Source organism: Vitis riparia, chromosome 8, assembly GCF_004353265.1.
Source record: "Vitis riparia cultivar Riparia Gloire de Montpellier isolate 1030 chromosome 8, EGFV_Vit.rip_1.0, whole genome shotgun sequence".
NCBI classification, from domain to species: Eukaryota; Viridiplantae; Streptophyta; class Magnoliopsida; order Vitales; family Vitaceae; genus Vitis; species Vitis riparia.
Genome location: NC_048438.1, coordinates 12,926,950 through 12,944,204, shown reverse-complemented (window position 1 = coordinate 12,944,204; position 17,255 = coordinate 12,926,950). Strand labels below are relative to the sequence as shown.

General features: G+C 35.0%; 2 protein-coding genes across 4 annotated transcripts; both read left to right on the top strand.

Moving 5' to 3' along the window:
* Positions 1-233: 233 nt before the first annotated feature.
* On the top strand, positions 234-5,229 carry LOC117920740 (isocitrate dehydrogenase [NAD] catalytic subunit 5, mitochondrial). Its single transcript, XM_034838342.1, has 7 exons — positions 234-490; positions 1,363-1,683; positions 1,770-1,931; positions 2,018-2,092; positions 2,312-2,421; positions 2,497-2,569; positions 4,631-5,229. Exons 1-7 carry the CDS (start codon positions 320-322, stop codon positions 4,820-4,822), a joined length of 1,104 nt encoding a protein of 367 aa, XP_034694233.1. The 5' UTR covers positions 234-319; the 3' UTR covers positions 4,823-5,229.
* A 4,763-nt stretch (positions 5,230-9,992) lies between these two features.
* On the top strand, positions 9,993-16,523 carry LOC117920739. Of its 3 annotated transcripts, XM_034838340.1 has the most exons (3): positions 9,993-11,624; positions 14,080-14,143; positions 15,413-15,943. In XM_034838340.1, exon 1 carries the CDS (start codon positions 10,173-10,175, stop codon positions 11,556-11,558), a length of 1,386 nt encoding a protein of 461 aa, XP_034694231.1. In that variant the 5' UTR covers positions 9,993-10,172; the 3' UTR covers positions 11,559-11,624; positions 14,080-14,143; positions 15,413-15,943. The 3 variants fall into 3 exon arrangements, with proteins under 3 accessions (XP_034694231.1, XP_034694232.1, XP_034694230.1); XM_034838341.1 differs by lacking the exons at positions 14,080-14,143; positions 15,413-15,943 and adding an exon at positions 16,236-16,523; XM_034838339.1 differs by lacking the exon at positions 14,080-14,143.
* The last annotated feature ends 732 nt before the right edge of the window (positions 16,524-17,255 follow it).

Here is a 17,255-nt window from a genome sequence, read left to right as displayed (position 1 = left end):
AAAAATACTTAAGTAAGAATAGTCTTAAAAGCTAATTAACAAATATAAAATCAGTCCTATTTAATAATAATAATAATAATTACTATTATTATTTTCACTAAGAAATATTTAATTATCGTTGAAAAGCTATAAAATATAATAAAGTATAATCGGAGCACGAGGCTTGTGGATGATTGACGAGGAAGCCTCAGTGGACTTTTTCTTTCATTTTTCTCTCTCGCTCCTTTTTATTTGTCTTTATTAATATTCAATTTTATTATTACATAAAATCTCTCTCTCTCTCAAAACTCTGAGTCGCGAATCTACGTTGAGTCGCCAAATGATGGGTACCCAAATTCTGAGACGCCTTCTTGGAAGCCCTAACTCATCTAGGGCTTTTTCATCCTTCAATCGGTCTTTCTCTTCATCCGATTCCTCCTCCAATCTGATCCGCGCCACTCTTTTCCCCGGCGATGGAATCGGGCCCGAGATCGCTGAGGCCGTCAAACAGGTTTTTGCCATCTTTGATTGCGTTCCATGTTTGTCTTTGTGATTTCTTTCTGTTCCTTAATTTCATTGGCGTTCGTATTATGTGTTTTAGTTCCATTTGTTTGGTTCCGGAGAAAGGGAAGGTAAAGAAAGTTTTGAATTTGTGTGTTTGGGTTGTAGAATTGAAGGATTTTTGCTGACTAGGAAAAATGGTTAGTTGTGTTGGCTATATGATGTGATTATTGAATGGAGATTCACTTTTATTGTGGGTCGCGAAAGACATTATATTGTATGATTACCAGAAGAGGAGGCTCTTGATTGTGTTGCATCTGGTACCCCCTGTAGTGGGGAATTAAGGCTCTGTTGAGTTGGGGGTTTAAATCGTGTTTTTGGGAACAAAATTTAAAGCTGAAGATTCTTGGAGACTTAGCTTGAGTTCAGGGATTTATGGGAACTTTCGCATTTCTTTGAATGCACACACACACACACACACACTTGTTTGGTTTTAAATCTTACAATTTCCCATTGAAAGTTGACATTATTATTTATGCTTTCAAATCATGAGAATAACTGAATCAATTTCTATGAGAAACTGTTCTTATTTATCACTGTTTTGTTATCAAATTTATGCTATTAGATAGTAAGATATTGGAAAATATAGCATATTGAATATAGGACAATGTACTAGCTTCATGCCCAGGGGGGTGTGAAATCCTCATACTCAATGAGATCTAACAGATACAGTGCTGGAGAAATAAATAAATGGTTGTTTATATTCTTGTATCTGAATGTGCTAGTAACATCACATTAAGATGCTTGTTTTTTGTATTGATGATACTTATTTAAGATGAATTTTCAAGTTGTGAAGAACTTTTGTCATTTACACTAATACAGGTATTTAGAGCAGCTGACGTGCCAATTGAATGGGAAGAACACTATGTGGGGGACCAAATAGATCCAAGAACCCAGAGTTTTCTCACATGGGAAAGTCTAGAATCTGTGCGGCAGAATGGTGTAGGCTTGAAAGGGCCAATGGCCACACCAATTGGAAAAGGACATCGATCCTTGAACCTTACACTAAGGAAAGAGCTTAATTTATATGCCAATGTTAGGCCTTGCTACAGTCTCCCTGGGTATAAAACTCGGTATGATGACGTAGATCTCATCACTATCCGTGAAAACACAGAAGGGGAATACAGTGGACTTGAACATCAAGTGAGTTGTTTTCAAGAGGATTTAATGCTCATCTGACAAATACTTAATGCATAGAAATTTGAAGGATTTCTTCTAATTGGTGCCAGGTGGTGCGAGGTGTAGTTGAAAGCCTCAAAATAATTACTCGTCAGGCTAGTTTGAGGGTGGCTGAGTATGCATTTCACTATGCCAAGACCCATGGAAGAGAGAGGGTATCCGCAATACACAAAGCCAACATCATGCAGAAGACTGATGGCCTCTTTCTTAAGGTTGTCTGTTACAAATGCTTAACTTTATGTTGCATAATCATTTACCTATGCATCCTACTAAGGTGAGTTTTCTCTTTGTGTTGCAGTGTTGTCGGGAAGTTGCAGAGAAGTACCCAGAGATAAAATATGAGGAAGTTGTCATTGACAATTGCTGTATGATGGTATGATTGTTTTTATCATATGAACATAAATACAAGAGGGGGTGTGTGAGTGTTTGTTTCAAGAGCAAAGCTAGTGGTGTTGAAATTTATCCACCATGCTGTAGTGAGTTTGTTTTCTTGCAAAATATGTAAGAAAAACGAGATCATTCTAGGCATATGATACAGAAATGCACTAGGATAAAACTAGGAACCACTCTAACTTCTCTCTTGAATAAACAGCTTGTGAAGAATCCTGCACTTTTTGATGTGTTGGTGATGCCTAACCTCTATGGTGACATTATTAGTGATCTCTGTGCTGGCTTGATTGGGGGACTAGGCTTAACACCAAGGTATCTTCATTTATTCTATCATCTTTAATTTATATGATTCATATAGATCCTCACATCTTTCGGCTTCCTACACAGCTGCAATATTGGAGAGGGAGGTATTGCTCTTGCTGAAGCCGTTCATGGTTCTGCACCAGATATTGCTGGAAAGGTTAGTCACTAAAGCTACTGTATGATTTTTGGTCTCGTGTTCACTCATGCCTTGTGTTGCTACATATCCATGCATCTGTGTTCATTCATGCCTTGTGTTGCTACATTTCCATGCAAGATGCGTTTACTTGTGCCTTAATAATAATAACCTTTTGTTGCTACATATCCATGCAAGATGCATTTACTTGTGTCTATAACCTGTATGCAATAGCTTTTCCCCTTTCTGCCATTCTGTTGTTGAGCATGTAGGTCATAGGTCATGGGTGGAACAATGCTACCTGAAGCTTTAAAAAGGTGCAATTAGATGTGGCCATTGCCTGGTCCTGTTTGCAATAGCTTTTCCCCTTCCTCCCATTCCACTGTTAAGCATATGGGTCATAATAGGTAATAGGTCATAGGTGAAATAATCCTATTGGAAAATGTTATTCATAGACTTTTTCAAAAGCACAAATGAAATTTAAAAGCTTTATTCTTGTTATAAATATTGGGAAGTGTTGACGGAATAATTTGTTTGCTGACTTTGAATACAATGATAAAGGAAAACTTTGCTTAATATATTAGTTCGTTTCTGATTTCTTTTTCCTTTTTTTTATGTTTGGCGGAGGGAATTATAAGCTTGCAAAGTTAGAACTTTGAAAGTGGAACATAAGTACATGGATACCGGCAATATATAAAACTATATATTACTTGCTGAAACTTGGAACTAAAAATTAAATTGAATTTTATTTTTATTTTTTTTATAGATAAAACCGCTTGCATTAAAAAATAAAAAGCGCCACTAGGATGCACCAAAGTACATGAGACATATACAAATAATGCCTAATAGCACAAAAAATAAGAAAGGACGCCATCAACAACACCCTCAGCCCAACCACTCAACAAAATCAAGTAAAGACATAGAATTTATTTCTATGTACTTCTTTACCCAAGTAAACAAATTTCTAAGAAAGAACATCTTCAAAAAATGAGCTGAATGTTCCTTGTTATCGAATGACCAGAGATTCCTTTCCTTCCATTATGAATTATCTATACATAAAAATGTCATGTTTTGTTAAGTAGAATTGTCAAACTGTGGTGTTGAATATTTTCAAATGTATGATATTGATGAATGCCTATGTTTCAACCATTTTAATCTTATTATCTTTCATAAAACTAGTTATATGTTGTTCTATACATATGTGTGTGTATTTTTATATTATTTTTCTATTATATAGAAACTTAAGATAAAAATAACAAAACAATAGGCCATATCATTCATGAGTTAACAACTATACTCCATATTACTTGAAACTGAGGTAATGCATAATACTGGTACTTCCCAAACATTATAATTAAAAAAATATATATATCATTCCTGTTGTAGTAGAGGCAGACATGATAATTTTGTTGAAAAGAGTTTCAGCATTCGGAATCTTTGGTGGGCAAAATGTTCTCCCTTGCTTCTCTTTGGGATTCGGTCTTTGAATCTTAGAAGGCGTAATAATGGTTCTGCAATTAATTATCTATCAAAAAAAAAAAAAAAAAGGCTCTGCAACTAATGGTGTCTTAACATGTTTCTTCCTGGATCAGAAGAGAAAAGCTTCATGTGCTGGGAAACCCTCATTCCTGGGTGGAAATATACACTTTTATAATTAATGTTCACTTGCTAGTCAATCTAGATTAGGGATTGGGTCATTTTTAAAGATTACTTGGGACAAGGGCTCCTTTCTTCTTGAGACCAGCAGGTTTGTTGTGCTACTATGGCAAAGATTTTACTCAATGACCATGGACATATGCTAATTTCTGAAGTAAGATTGTTCAGATTGGTCTTCTTCTAGGAAGTCACCCACCCTTGGGTGCATTGGTTGGGAAGATTAGAAGCAGTTTTTCCTGCTAAAAGAGGGTCCATTTTGTTAGAGGATTATATTTATCTGTGACTTTTTTCTGTTGTTGTTTTCATTTATTATTTATTTCATTTGATATGTTACAAGGAGAGTGGTTCTTCTCTATTTCCTTCTTTTAGAATGGTTTTCATTTTATAGAAAATGCTTTTTCTTGCTAGTCATGCTTTCCCATTTTGTAGAATATGGCGAACCCAACTGCTTTGATGTTGAGTTCTGTCACAATGCTTCGCCATTTGAAGCTCCATGATAAAGCTGACCAAATCCAGAATGCCATCCTCAACACAATTTCGGAGGGAAAGTATAGAACTGCTGACCTTGGTGGCAGTTCAACAACAACTGACTTTACAAAGGCAATTTGTGACCATCTTTGAAGAATATTTCTGCATAGAATTTGTATTTTTTTTAACTGATAAGAGACCAAAATTTGATATTTGCGACGGGTTCAACAACAGTTTGTTCCATGTGCTGTTCCTGTTGGAGCCACGGAGAAGACCTTTTCTAGTTGTTTTTTTGGGTGATCACCTTTGATGATGACTTAAATGAAGATCATCAGATTATGTCACTGTTCAGCGATAAATAGGTTCCTGGGCATCTGCAGATAGACTAAAATATGGTTTAGGCCCAGGAACTTGCTGGCATGTACAAAACGTCTGAAAAATAAAGAGATGAATCCCGTCTTAGGAGCATGGTACCTTTCTCTATGGTCTGTTTGTTTTGTTTTTATCAATATACGCAAAATAAATGCACAATGATGTGGTATTTTTTTCTTTCCTCTGAAGCCTTGGTTTTCTATTCTTTCTATGCTTTAACTACTCTGTTTCCGACTTACAAATTCTTTACTAGTTGAGAACGTTTTATTTCAAGTATATATGTTTTTCCTTTTTCTCTTGAGGATGAATCTGTATGATTTCACAGCATGCACCCGTGGGCATGGAGTTGGGTTTAATCCTTGCACCCTCCTTCTTGGCATAGGGCATATTTTCCACAGCTTTGTATGAAGATGGAACGTCCAAGACTACTAACAAGAGCAAACGTACATTTATCATACCCAACCCGTCATCAAAAAGGAAGAAAAAAAAACATAAAAAGCAAGTTTAAACCCAAATTTTTTTACTGGAATTATTTGATTTTATGTGGGACTAGAATTTTTTTAAATGTCTGAATTTTTAAAATTTTTGTTATAGTTTACACTCACTGGCATTTTTTTTTTTGGATAAATTAAATAAAATAATCTAAGTTTTCTTCTCTGCATATTTTCTTTTTTCCGTAATTGCTGTGATCCTATTTCAATCCGAACGCAGTCACAAATTTATTGCATAATGAAACTATTAAATTAAATTATGAAATGATAAAAGCAGATTTGAGTATGAGTAGTTACGAGAAAAAGGAAAATAAATGAGAAAAGTGTTCTGTTGTCAATTTTACGTCTTTTTTTCTAATATATTCTTACCCTCATTAAATAATATTCTTTGCAAAATACACCCTTTTTCATAATTATTTTTTATATTCAATGTAAATTGAAACAAAAATGGTAAAAACTGAAAGGAAAATTATAAAAAAGGTGGCCTAGGGTTAATAATGAGCGGAGGCAGGAGCACTTATCTCAATAATTTATGTTAAGGACAAAATTTATCATATGCTAATGATAATTTTACCTTTTAAATATTATTTTTTATATTATTCATAAATAATTTTATCATGATAATAAAGACAATCAATTAGCAATGCATATCTCCATTTCCGAGAAAATTATTGTTTTTCTTTACAACAATGAATCTGTTATTTAACAAAGTTTTATTTAGAAAAATAATAGGTAAAAATAATTTTATTATTTATTTCAAATGATAAGTCAAAAATTGCCATCAAAATAATTTAATAAATTATGTATTAATAATTTAGTTTATTATTTTATATTAATACCATAAAGTTATTTTGTATTATGGCATCAATATAGTATGTTCAATGAATTTATCATTTTTTGTCACTTCCTTGGTTATGTGGGGTTGAAAAGGTGAAAAAAGTGAGAAAAAAAAAAGGAATATATATTATTTTATATTATTGCATCAATATGGTACGTTCAATAAATTTGTCATTTTTTGTCACTTCTTTGATTACGTGGGGTTGAAAAAATTGGGAAAGGTGAAAAAAGTGAGAAAAAAAAGGGATATATATATAATAAAAGTTAAAAATTAGAGTAAAAATAAAAGTATGGAAAAAAACATGTTTTGAAAATATTTTTTAGAAGTGTTTTGATTTTAAATAGCAAATTGTGCTCATATATAATAATTTGTAAGGGTTAAAACTCAAATTTTTGGTTTAAAAATTGAGCGACTACTATGGAGGCTTCGTACTTTAAATGTCCCGAGAATTAAATGCTTTGAATTTTAAATATTTTTAATTATATATATATATATATATATATATATATGATATTTTAGTATATTATTGTCCCAAATGACTTTTGAGAAATTCTCTCCCTTTTATCATAGTCTTAAAATTATTAAAGTAGATGACCCTTTTCAATCATTATCACTTTCATTCCATCAAGTAATTTTCCCAAAAAAATGTGTTTTTAAAGCAAGAAGGCATAAGATGGCTTGGTAGGCATGTAATTGATTTAAGAAAAAACAAGAAATGTGTATATAAAAAACTGTTAGAGATTTTTTTAAGAATAAAAAATAATAATTTACAATTAAAAATAAAAAGATAAGTTTCTATAAAAAGAATTTTATATTTTTAAAAATATAAAAAATATGTCGTTCAAAAATATATTTTATTAAAAAAACATAAAAAATAAATTAATAACATTTCAAATTTTCAAACAAAATTTTATTTTATAAAACATTACAAAACAATTCCTAAAAAGGGTTCTCAAAAATTATTTTTAAAAATTATTTTCCAAAATGCTTCTCTAATAAAACCAATGGGTTAGAAGATATTTTTTCAGTAATTATAAAAAAAATACCAATCAGATTGAGCTATAATTATAATTCAACTCTTAGAAGTTTATGTTAAAATTGTAATGGTTTTTAAAAAGGGTTTAAAACAAAATAAAATATTAAAAAAAATTTACTCCTCAAATTTTAAAAGTAAATTATAAGAAATAAAATAAATCTCTATTTTTGTACAGAAATTTCTACAAGTTTAAACTTGAATTAAAAACAATTTCTTATAGACGTATGAACCATTTGAAACAATTAAAGGCATGCAAAAATAATTTAAACCTGAAGCCAAAGAAATTTTTTTTGATAAAGGTTTCCTGAATCGAACAAGTTTGGGAAGGAAATGAAGAAGAATTCCATGCCTGCTGCTTCATTTGCCTCCTTTCCTTCTTAACAAAGCAAAAAATAGAAAATCCATTACCAGATTTTCTTCAGCACTTATCCTGTAATTGTAAGCTTTGTAACAATGTCAATTTTGTCTTGTGCTGATATCATGATCTGCTTCACTATTATGAAGATGGATCTCTTGGGCTGTTTGTGGTGTTGGTGGTGAAAGGCCAGTTTCATATCAAGCTTGCTCTGAAATCCTTTTATTACCCTGTATATTGCTCATATGCATACATTTTCCTTAATGCATGTGCCATGGATGGAAGTGGAATCTGATCAGAAATGATTTGATTTGCACTTACCCGCTCTTAGTTGTGTAGACTTGTTCCGTTTTCGGCTCAAGAGAGCATTACTATTTTAAAACGTGTTTATAACATCAAGAGGAAATCAAATAAACATACTTTTTATAAGATCAAACAAATTCAAATGCATTTACAAGACCAAGAAGAATATAATTAGTCCTTATGGTATCAAATAAATACACTCCTTATGGGATTAAACAAATTCTCATAATGGTGTTTGAGATGACTCTAGTACCACTTATAATGGTTTACTTTTAATCATATAGATATTATTTACTTTAAATAAAAAAAGTTCTTACATTTTTAAAGTATATTTATAAAATTAAGAGATATTCATACATTTATAAATTCTTTATAACACTTTGATGTGAAATTTGAAGTTAAATATTGTATCAAATGTAATGTTTGAAAATAAAATGAACACACAATTTACTTATGTTCTTTTATTTAGCAATTGAGATTAATATTGTAGTGAAATGGTGGATTTAATCCCCATTTACAACACAACCAGGAAAAGAAATAATCTCATCCATGATAAATGAAAATATTAAAAAAGATAAAAAAAAAACATAAATTTAAATTTAATAAACTATTTTTATATGTTACATTAAACTTATTTCATTTATTTTACTTCATTATAAAAAATAAATTATTTGAATTTATTTATTTTTATAATATAATGGAACAACAGAAAATCTAAAAATTATTTTCTTTCATTCTTTTTTACTTCAATATTTTTGGAGAATCAAATATCTTCTTGCTTTGATATTGGTAGGGAAGGGACCTACAACAAAATCACCTAGCTTTTCATCATTAAAATATTAATAATGTTAGAAACGACTCAATATATATATAGTCTCTGGCATGTGCTCCTAATCAGCAGTGGCTTTCAACTGGATGAGTTGGCTATTATTTTATTTTCTGAGAGCGAACTGTTCATTCACCAAAAATAAAGAAATAAGAGAGGCAAGGAAGAGATGCCTAATGGAATCATGCAACCCAGGGAGGATGAGCAGGCATACTCTCAACTCTCTACTTATCTATCCTAAACTTGTATTAGCTTTTTTTTTTTTAACTTATGAAGTGAGATACAGTCAACCTTGATATTTTACATGGATGGGTCAGTTGTTGAGTTAGCATACTAAAATGTGAAGACATTTTATATTGGATACACGAATGGGTCAGGTGTTGCTGAGAACAGTGGAGGAGATAGCTTTAAAAATTTGGCAGCGGCCCAAGCGATGAGGAACCCACGAGAGGATTGCTGTATCACTGAGGGTGCAGGTCTGATGGCTGTTACACTTACAGAGGATGGGAAGCTGCACATACCAACGGAGTCGGGTATGTGCTGTCATCTTGGCCTTAGAAGCTTGCAGCCCATATATTGTCATTTTTAATCATTTTGGTCACAACATTTGAAGGAAAGAGTGGGAGGTCCTGGCCCCTGGGTGGAACGGTAATTTGTGGATCTGCTTTATTATTGGGTGTGCCAACAATAGGCAGGTATTACTATTTTTATTAATCAATTATTTCATTTCTTTAAATTTTAAGACAGAATTATGAATCCTTGGACGAAATCCCAAATTCCCACCATATTTAGACGAGTCAATAATTATTTTGAAAATTCTTGTGCTCTATTTTTCAACAACATAATTGACCAGTCCTATGATCAATATCTTGGTTTTCCTATTTGGGATGAAAATAAATAAGGAGGAGGTTCCGAGGTTGTGAGGCTTTGGACTATGCTGAACAGTCATTTTTGGAGTGTTCCCTGCGTAAGTTACAATCCTAATATGTTAGTCCAATTTCTATATTATTTACTACTGATGAAAACATTAGACTCTTTAAACGATCTTCACATCTGGGGTGTTTGTTTCTGTGGAAAATGCAATTTTTTTTTTTTTGAAGGTGGGAAACAAAATAGAAAGACTATGATTTATCTCCGGTAGGAATTGGGACATGGAAAATAGGGAAGTCAAGAGAAAGGGAATGATAAAATAAAAGCACCCAACACCCCCCCGCAAAGGCCATACACACTCGCAGAGAAGACAGAAACGGAAGCCACTCGCCTCGCAGCTCCATCTCACGCCATGACCGCTCCTCCGCCTCCCCCTTCGCGGCTCGACCTCCGCACCACCACTCAACTTCTCAAACGCACCGCCTCCTCCTTCTCCTCCACCCCCTTCACATTCCTCTTGCTCTCTCTGCTCCTCTTCTCCTTCCGCACTGTTGTCGAGGACGGTACCCTTATCCTCACCGCCTTCATCGACCGCGATCCTTCCCTCCGGGCTCTCCTCTCCCGCCTCGATATCGCCGGTAAGAACATTCCTGCCACCCTCTCCTCTCCCCCCACCGTGAATCCCCGTCACCGTCGTCGCCCCTTTCTCCACCTCACCCGCGTCGGAACCCTAGATGATGATTTTTTCTCCGGAGATGAATATGATGATCGGACCCTCTTCGGAGGTGGCCGGAGGACTCAAATCAATGGGAGTTTTCTGAGTTTAAGCCGTTTTGACCCCAAATTAGGGTTTTCGGGTTCTGTGGAGGATAATGGAATTAGGGCTTCGGAGATTGTTCGGTCGGGGTTTTCGTTCAAAGGTGAGGGTTTATTGTTTACGGATGGGAACGATGATGATGGTGATGAGGGGAACCAGACGGTTGTTTTGGAGAATAAAGAGGAAAGAGGGGATTTTCCGTTCTTCATCAAAGGAATGGATTTGGGCAGTCGTGATTCCGCGGCGTTGTTCTTTCTTGTGTGTTTCTTGTCTGCAGCTTATGGCTGGGTAATTCTTGGATTTCTGGTTACGTATTCATGGGTCCTTGGCATTGTGTTCATTTCTGTTGTTAATGATCATCTGCGGAGGACGACTTCATTTATTGGGACAGTTTGGGATGGTTCTAGATTGGGATTGAGGAGGCTCTCTGGGTTTATTCTCATGAGATGGGCAGTTAGGGATGGAATGACTCAGCTTCTTGGTTTATGGTTCTTTGGTGAAATTGAAGATCAATATTCATTCTTCAAACTGTTTGTGAGGTTGAAATTGATGCCATTCTCTGTCATGTTGCCATGGATCCGGGGATTCGAGAAGGAGATTTCTGGGTTTCTGTTTATATGGTTTCTTTGGGATACACTGGTATCCTTTATTTTTGCTGTGGATGCTTGGGTTGCTATAGTAGATACAAGACGGAGTGGAAGGGATATTGTTAGGGAAGGTGTTTATTTATTATCAACAATGTTGAACCAAGCCATTCAAATAAAATGTCTGGAAGCTATATTTTGCGGGTCTTTTGTGAGATGGGCTCTGGCTAGATTTTGTGGGAAATTGTTTGCTGCAGTTTTTCAGTCAGTTGTTGAGGTTTATTTTATGGTGGCTTGGTTGATATTTTACTTTGCAGCAAGATGTAGAGTTGCTAGTACAGAAGGAAGGAGGTTTGGGAGGAGAGAGTTGGAAGGTTTTATTGAAGGCCTTAGATGATGATATCCCATTCCAACTGAGTGGCACTTCACTTGCAGGCTTCAATTGTAACACTCTAAAATAGTGGTAATCTTTTGGTGCTTTGTGCGTTTCTGTTTTGCAGTTGGTGTGGTTCAGCACTGCCATTGTTTCGCGAAGTCACCAACAATGTGTTGTATGTACTTTATCATGAGGCAATCTATTACCTGTGTATATTTTCATGAGAATGCTTCATGTGTATATTTTTGTTGCAATTATTGTGTTCTACATATTCTTCCATGCACTATAAGTTCTTAGTGATGATGCTATCTAAGAAATTGAGACTGATCATCGTTTTCCTTGGTCAGTTGCATATGCTGTATTCATTTTCAATTATTCTTTTTCTTTCCCAAGTTACAATTATAGCATACAATATAGAATACAGTTGGACATGGTGGATTGTTGTATTACTATAGAAGATTAAGTTTTCATTAAATGACCAGAAAATTACCATCTACCTGCGATTACTGCTCCTTTATTGCTTGACCTCAACATCTTCATCCAATTCAAAAGGAACTGTTTCATCCTTCTCTTCCAGCCTTTTCACATTCTTCTTTATTTCTTTCCTGGCCTCTTTTTAAACTGTCATTGACGGCAGAAACCTAGTCATCACTGGATTTGTCCATTTTGACCTTAAAGCCTTCCCATCCCACATTAGCAGAAAAAACATCCCTGCTACCCTTGCTTCCTCTCCCTTTTCCATCGACCACCATCACTGTTAGTGTTTCCTCCACCTCAATCATGTCAGGACCCTAGATCATTAAACTTTTTCTTTTTCTTTTTCTAAAGACTTGTACGATAGTTGGGCTGAGTCTGGAGAACTCAAGTGATTGGGATTTTCAGAGTTTAACTATCTGACATCAAATTTTTTGGGATTTTGTGGATAGTGCAATTTTACCAGAGCTGGTCTGATTGGGGATTTTCATTCAAAACTGAGAGCATGTCTTTTATGAATGGGAGATGATAACAGTGATAACAGAAATTTTAGCAATTAAAGAGTTGAGGGTGAGAAAGAATGGAAGTTTGGAAAGATCGTGTGTTCGCATTGCAGTTGGAAAGGAGATAAGAAGCCTTGTGTGCTCCAATCTTAGATGGTATAGATTGGGAATGAAAATGAGCCATGAAGGTATATATCCACTGTGTTTTGTTTACTCCATGGATTTGAGGCAGCTTTTCATTATTTTACTGAGGGTTTAAACTTGATAGGTAAGTTGCCATTACAACCTGATCGAGAAGTTTGGATATCTCTAGTCTGTATTAAGGGCTTGGACTGTAGCTTAAGCTGTTAGGTAGCCTCAAATATTTTTTCTGGTTATTCTGATGTTGGTGCTGGTAAGGGCATTAGTTTTGCTAATGCTGTGGAGGGGCAATCAAGAATGGTCTGTGATATTTTGGTTAGACAGTAAGTTGTCCATACTCTCAAGAAGATGGAGGCTCTGAAGTGCCTCCTTGAAACAGGCAGTTGCTTATGCACTCAAGAAGATGGAAGCTTTAAAGTGTTGCCTTGTGATTAATTGGAGGAAGATTGTGGAGATTACATTGGATTTCTTGGTGTGGACAAATAGACAAACAACATTTGGAAGGCAAAAGAGGTGGGTGAAAGTGGTTGATTTGATGGCTCCCCTCTCATCTTTGAATTTTCTTTCTCTAATGAAGCCAATCATTTGGTGGAGGCATAGTTAGAAGTTGTATGAATGCAAGTCCATTTCTTGATGTTCAGAGACTGTCTGGGTTATTTTCATGACGAATTTAATTACTAGGCTTAGGTCCTATTGGTTGGGCTGCTCTACCATATATGGGGACGAGAATTGTTCAAAATGATTGTTTATGGGTGAGGGGTTGATGTGGACACAAGATATTAGAAGCAACTGAGGTGGAGGGGATTTTGGTTAAATCCCTTTAACTGAAGCCACATCTATGTGCATGTTCTCTCCAAACTTTATGATTGGGTTTTAGACATCTGGGAAGCTAAATCAGTTCTAATATGTTGTAGATAGGTTTTGACATCAACATCTTGTGTTTTTTAGAGTTTTTGGTCCTACTAATAGGATTTCTTGGCTACAACAGAAACAACTGTTAGATTTTGGGTTTGGCTGGATAAGTACTTTTTAACATTCATTTCTGTCTAGGGTTAATTCATCATTAACTTAAGACTGTTATATTCTACTCTTTGGGCTGACTGTAATTCTAGGACTTTCAGGGGATTGAAATGCTGGTACGGAAACTGAGGGAAAATATGTTGTCTTTATTCGTCTGATTTGAAGAAGGTTACTAAGAAAATTTTCTTGGAGTTAAGTGGCAGTTTACATGGAGTCTAGTTTGATTTGATATTATTTCTCCATTTTTTTCCTTCTTTTTTTTTTAACTTGATGCCTAGGCATAACCTCTCTACTGTTATAAGTGTGCTTGGGTTGTGCCTCCTATTTGTGTCATTCATTATGTCATATGCTTATATTTGTCCAAATAAGGTCAATGTTATTGACAGTTTATTGCCTGTTTACAGTGAGCTGAACCCCTCCCCACTGCCATGTATGGCTAAGCGTTGTCTAAACAAAGCTATTATTTAGGTGAAGAATTGATCATATCCTTGGTATTGTTCTCAGAGATTTTAGTATGATTGTAGAAAGATATGAAAGAAGCTTGTGTACTAGGCTTCTTTAGGCCCTCTCAGTTCTTTTATTAATGTGGTAGCAAATAAAGTCTAACCAGCAATATATGGAAATAAAGGTTCCATTAGGATGGAGTTAGAATTTGTAGAGTTAATATCAGCCCAGGATCTCTTTTTGTGTAATTTGATATGGTAAATCAAGTTACCTTCATTGCTATTCATCTATCGGTTGTCAATTAAATTAATTAACTTGGTGCCATTTACGTCTTTATTTGTCCTACAAGAGTGTCATCTCTGCATCTTATCCAATTCTTCAAACCATACACACAGTCCAAATAGCAGAGGCATTTTAGTTGTACACTGTTACCCTCTTTTGAAACTGCTTTCTCTGTTTCTGTTTTAGTGGTTTTATTGTTCAGTGTTGAAGAAGGAATTAGCGTTGTTGGAAAACCGTCTTGGCTGGAATTTGTGAGAAATTTAGTTTGGTTGAAAACATGATTTACAAGAACTTTGGGATATGATATAACATCAGTACTGGCTTGAAGCCTGTAAAATATAGTGGAGGGATTGAAATTATTGGAGAGGTCGGTTAGCTGTAGGCATGTTGCAGTTGATGGGTAGTTGTGATGAGACCCAGCCCCATCACGTGTGCATGTAATGGGGCTGGCCAGGATGGGATTGGGTCTTGTGGTCTGTGGATGGTGGGGGTTGTTTGTGTTGGGGAGGAGAAGGTTGTCAACTGTGGACGGTCCCCCTCTTGTATTTTTTTCTTGTTGTGGAAGATCATCTCTTCTTCCTTTATTTTTAACTGAACTGGTGTATAAATTCAAATCCCTTGACTTTTAAGAGCCTAACCCTTAAAATATCTGGCTCCAACCAAGATATACCCTGAGTTCCTGAGGATTTGAACTTTTTGCACGCCCTACCCATATAACCAGCAAAATTAGTTTCATAGCATAGGTGATCTGCTGGATTCCACTAGATAGCTAGAGTTTCTCAGACGGATGTATTCATTTATTCGTGTATTATTCTAATATTAAGTCTCATGTACTTTGGTGCACCTTCTTGATTGACAATGTTAATATCATTTTTGTTTACCTATCAAAAGAATATATGTATTTTAATATTTAGTGTCTAAATTAGATTTTTTGTTTCTTGCTGGTTTCTTCTAAGTAATAGAATCAGGAAACTTGGATTTGTGAATTTGATTATTCTGAAATTTCATTAGGAGGAGGACTGTCTGCTTGAGGTGGCAAAATCTGAAAGACTAACTACACCATTATATGTGGATAATACCATGTGAAGAGTGAAAAGATGGTTGACACAGGGAGCACAATATGAGAATTTGTTCACAGTTCACCATCCAAGTTTCAGTCTTATATGTATATATATGTGTGACAACTAGTACTCAAGACTCTCAGATGTGATTTACTGTTGACTCTGGGGAGAGCCCAGTTCATCCAGGGGTAGTCTGTGTGCAAATTTATTTTAGTATGCCCTTAATTACCATATATTTGATAACAACTCCAACATGTGATTCCCTTGAGCTCGGATGTATGTTCTGGTATGACTTTTCTGAAACGTTTCTAGGAATGGCTTTTGTGAATATTTTTCTTTTGAAGAGGCATTTGGATGAGGTTCTTCTGATTATGAAGCACTTTGCCAAAACCTTTGTGCCTTGTTGTATATCAAGTTTGACTTGCACTTTGTGGAAAACACTAGTATTTGTCATAATTGCAATTCTCTTTGCCTTATTCCATCAATACTCTTCGATAATAGGAAATGTTATGCCGATGATGATGCACTTTGGAAATTTAGGTGTATTTGTTACTGTTTTGGTGTTTGTTTTAGCCTTTATGTAGAGTATCAGTGTGGTTGTATTGTATTGAAAGCTTTTATTTAGTCTCACTACGATAAAACAATGCAATCTATATATATATATATATATATATATATAGAAAATGTTATATGCATTTTAAATAATGGCAACCCATGTGCCTAGGTTCGAGACGTGCTTCTTTAACATATTTGATTGTATTTTTTTTTTGAAGTGTACATAAAAGACATCCCACACCGATAGCTTGAAAGAAAACAAAACACCATTTAATGGATGGTCCTTCGCTTCAGTCATAATTGATGAAGTGAGCCTAGGCATGGCTGGCAGCATGGGGCTTGGATTAACTCAGGCCCAACAATGAAAAAGGTGCTAACGTGGCATCGAAAAGTCATTGATATCATTGAAATATCGGCATATATCGATGGAAAATGAGGGAAAATCTCAAAAAATTGGGTGAACGGTTTTTCCATCCTAGTTGTCATGTTGGGGTTGTCCGAAACTTAGATATATCAATGATATTTCTTTGACATATCATCACGACATTTCAATCATTGGATAAGAGGCCTCGTTTGGAATAATATTTTTGGCTTTTGATTTTTAATTAACACGTGAAATTGTTATTTTAAAAGATTATAACATATCAAAATTTAAAAGACCTTTCATCTTGTAAAACCATTTATTATAATTGAATCTGGAAAATAACAGAGGAGAAAAGAAGAAGGCGAAAACAGAGTAAAGCGATTCAGTTTATTACCGAGCAAAATAGGAAAAGGTCTTTTTATATGTAGGGTTGTACACATGGCATCACCAAAGGAAAACTCACCTAAAGTAGAAATAAAGTAACCGAAACACTAATGAAGAGTTATTTACAATTAGTTACAAGGGATGATAAGAGGAGACGAAGAGAGGTAGATATAAAGCTCACGGAGGATGGACTCAAGCCAAGTGATTTTTGCAGCAGCATTGGCAAGTCCTTTGTACTCAGATTCTACATTGGACTTGGATATCACCTTCTACTCGGAGGAAGACTGGGAAATTAAACTGGGACCAAGAAAGGCACGGTAACCACTAGTACTTCTATCATCAGGGTAACTTTCCCAGTCAGCATCGGTATAACAAGAAAGAGAGAGATCTGGGGAAGCTTGAAGAGAGAGACCATAAAAGCAAGAAGCCTTCAATTAGTGCAGGATCTGTTTGACAACTTGCTAGTGAGTTGTAGTGGGATGGTGCATAA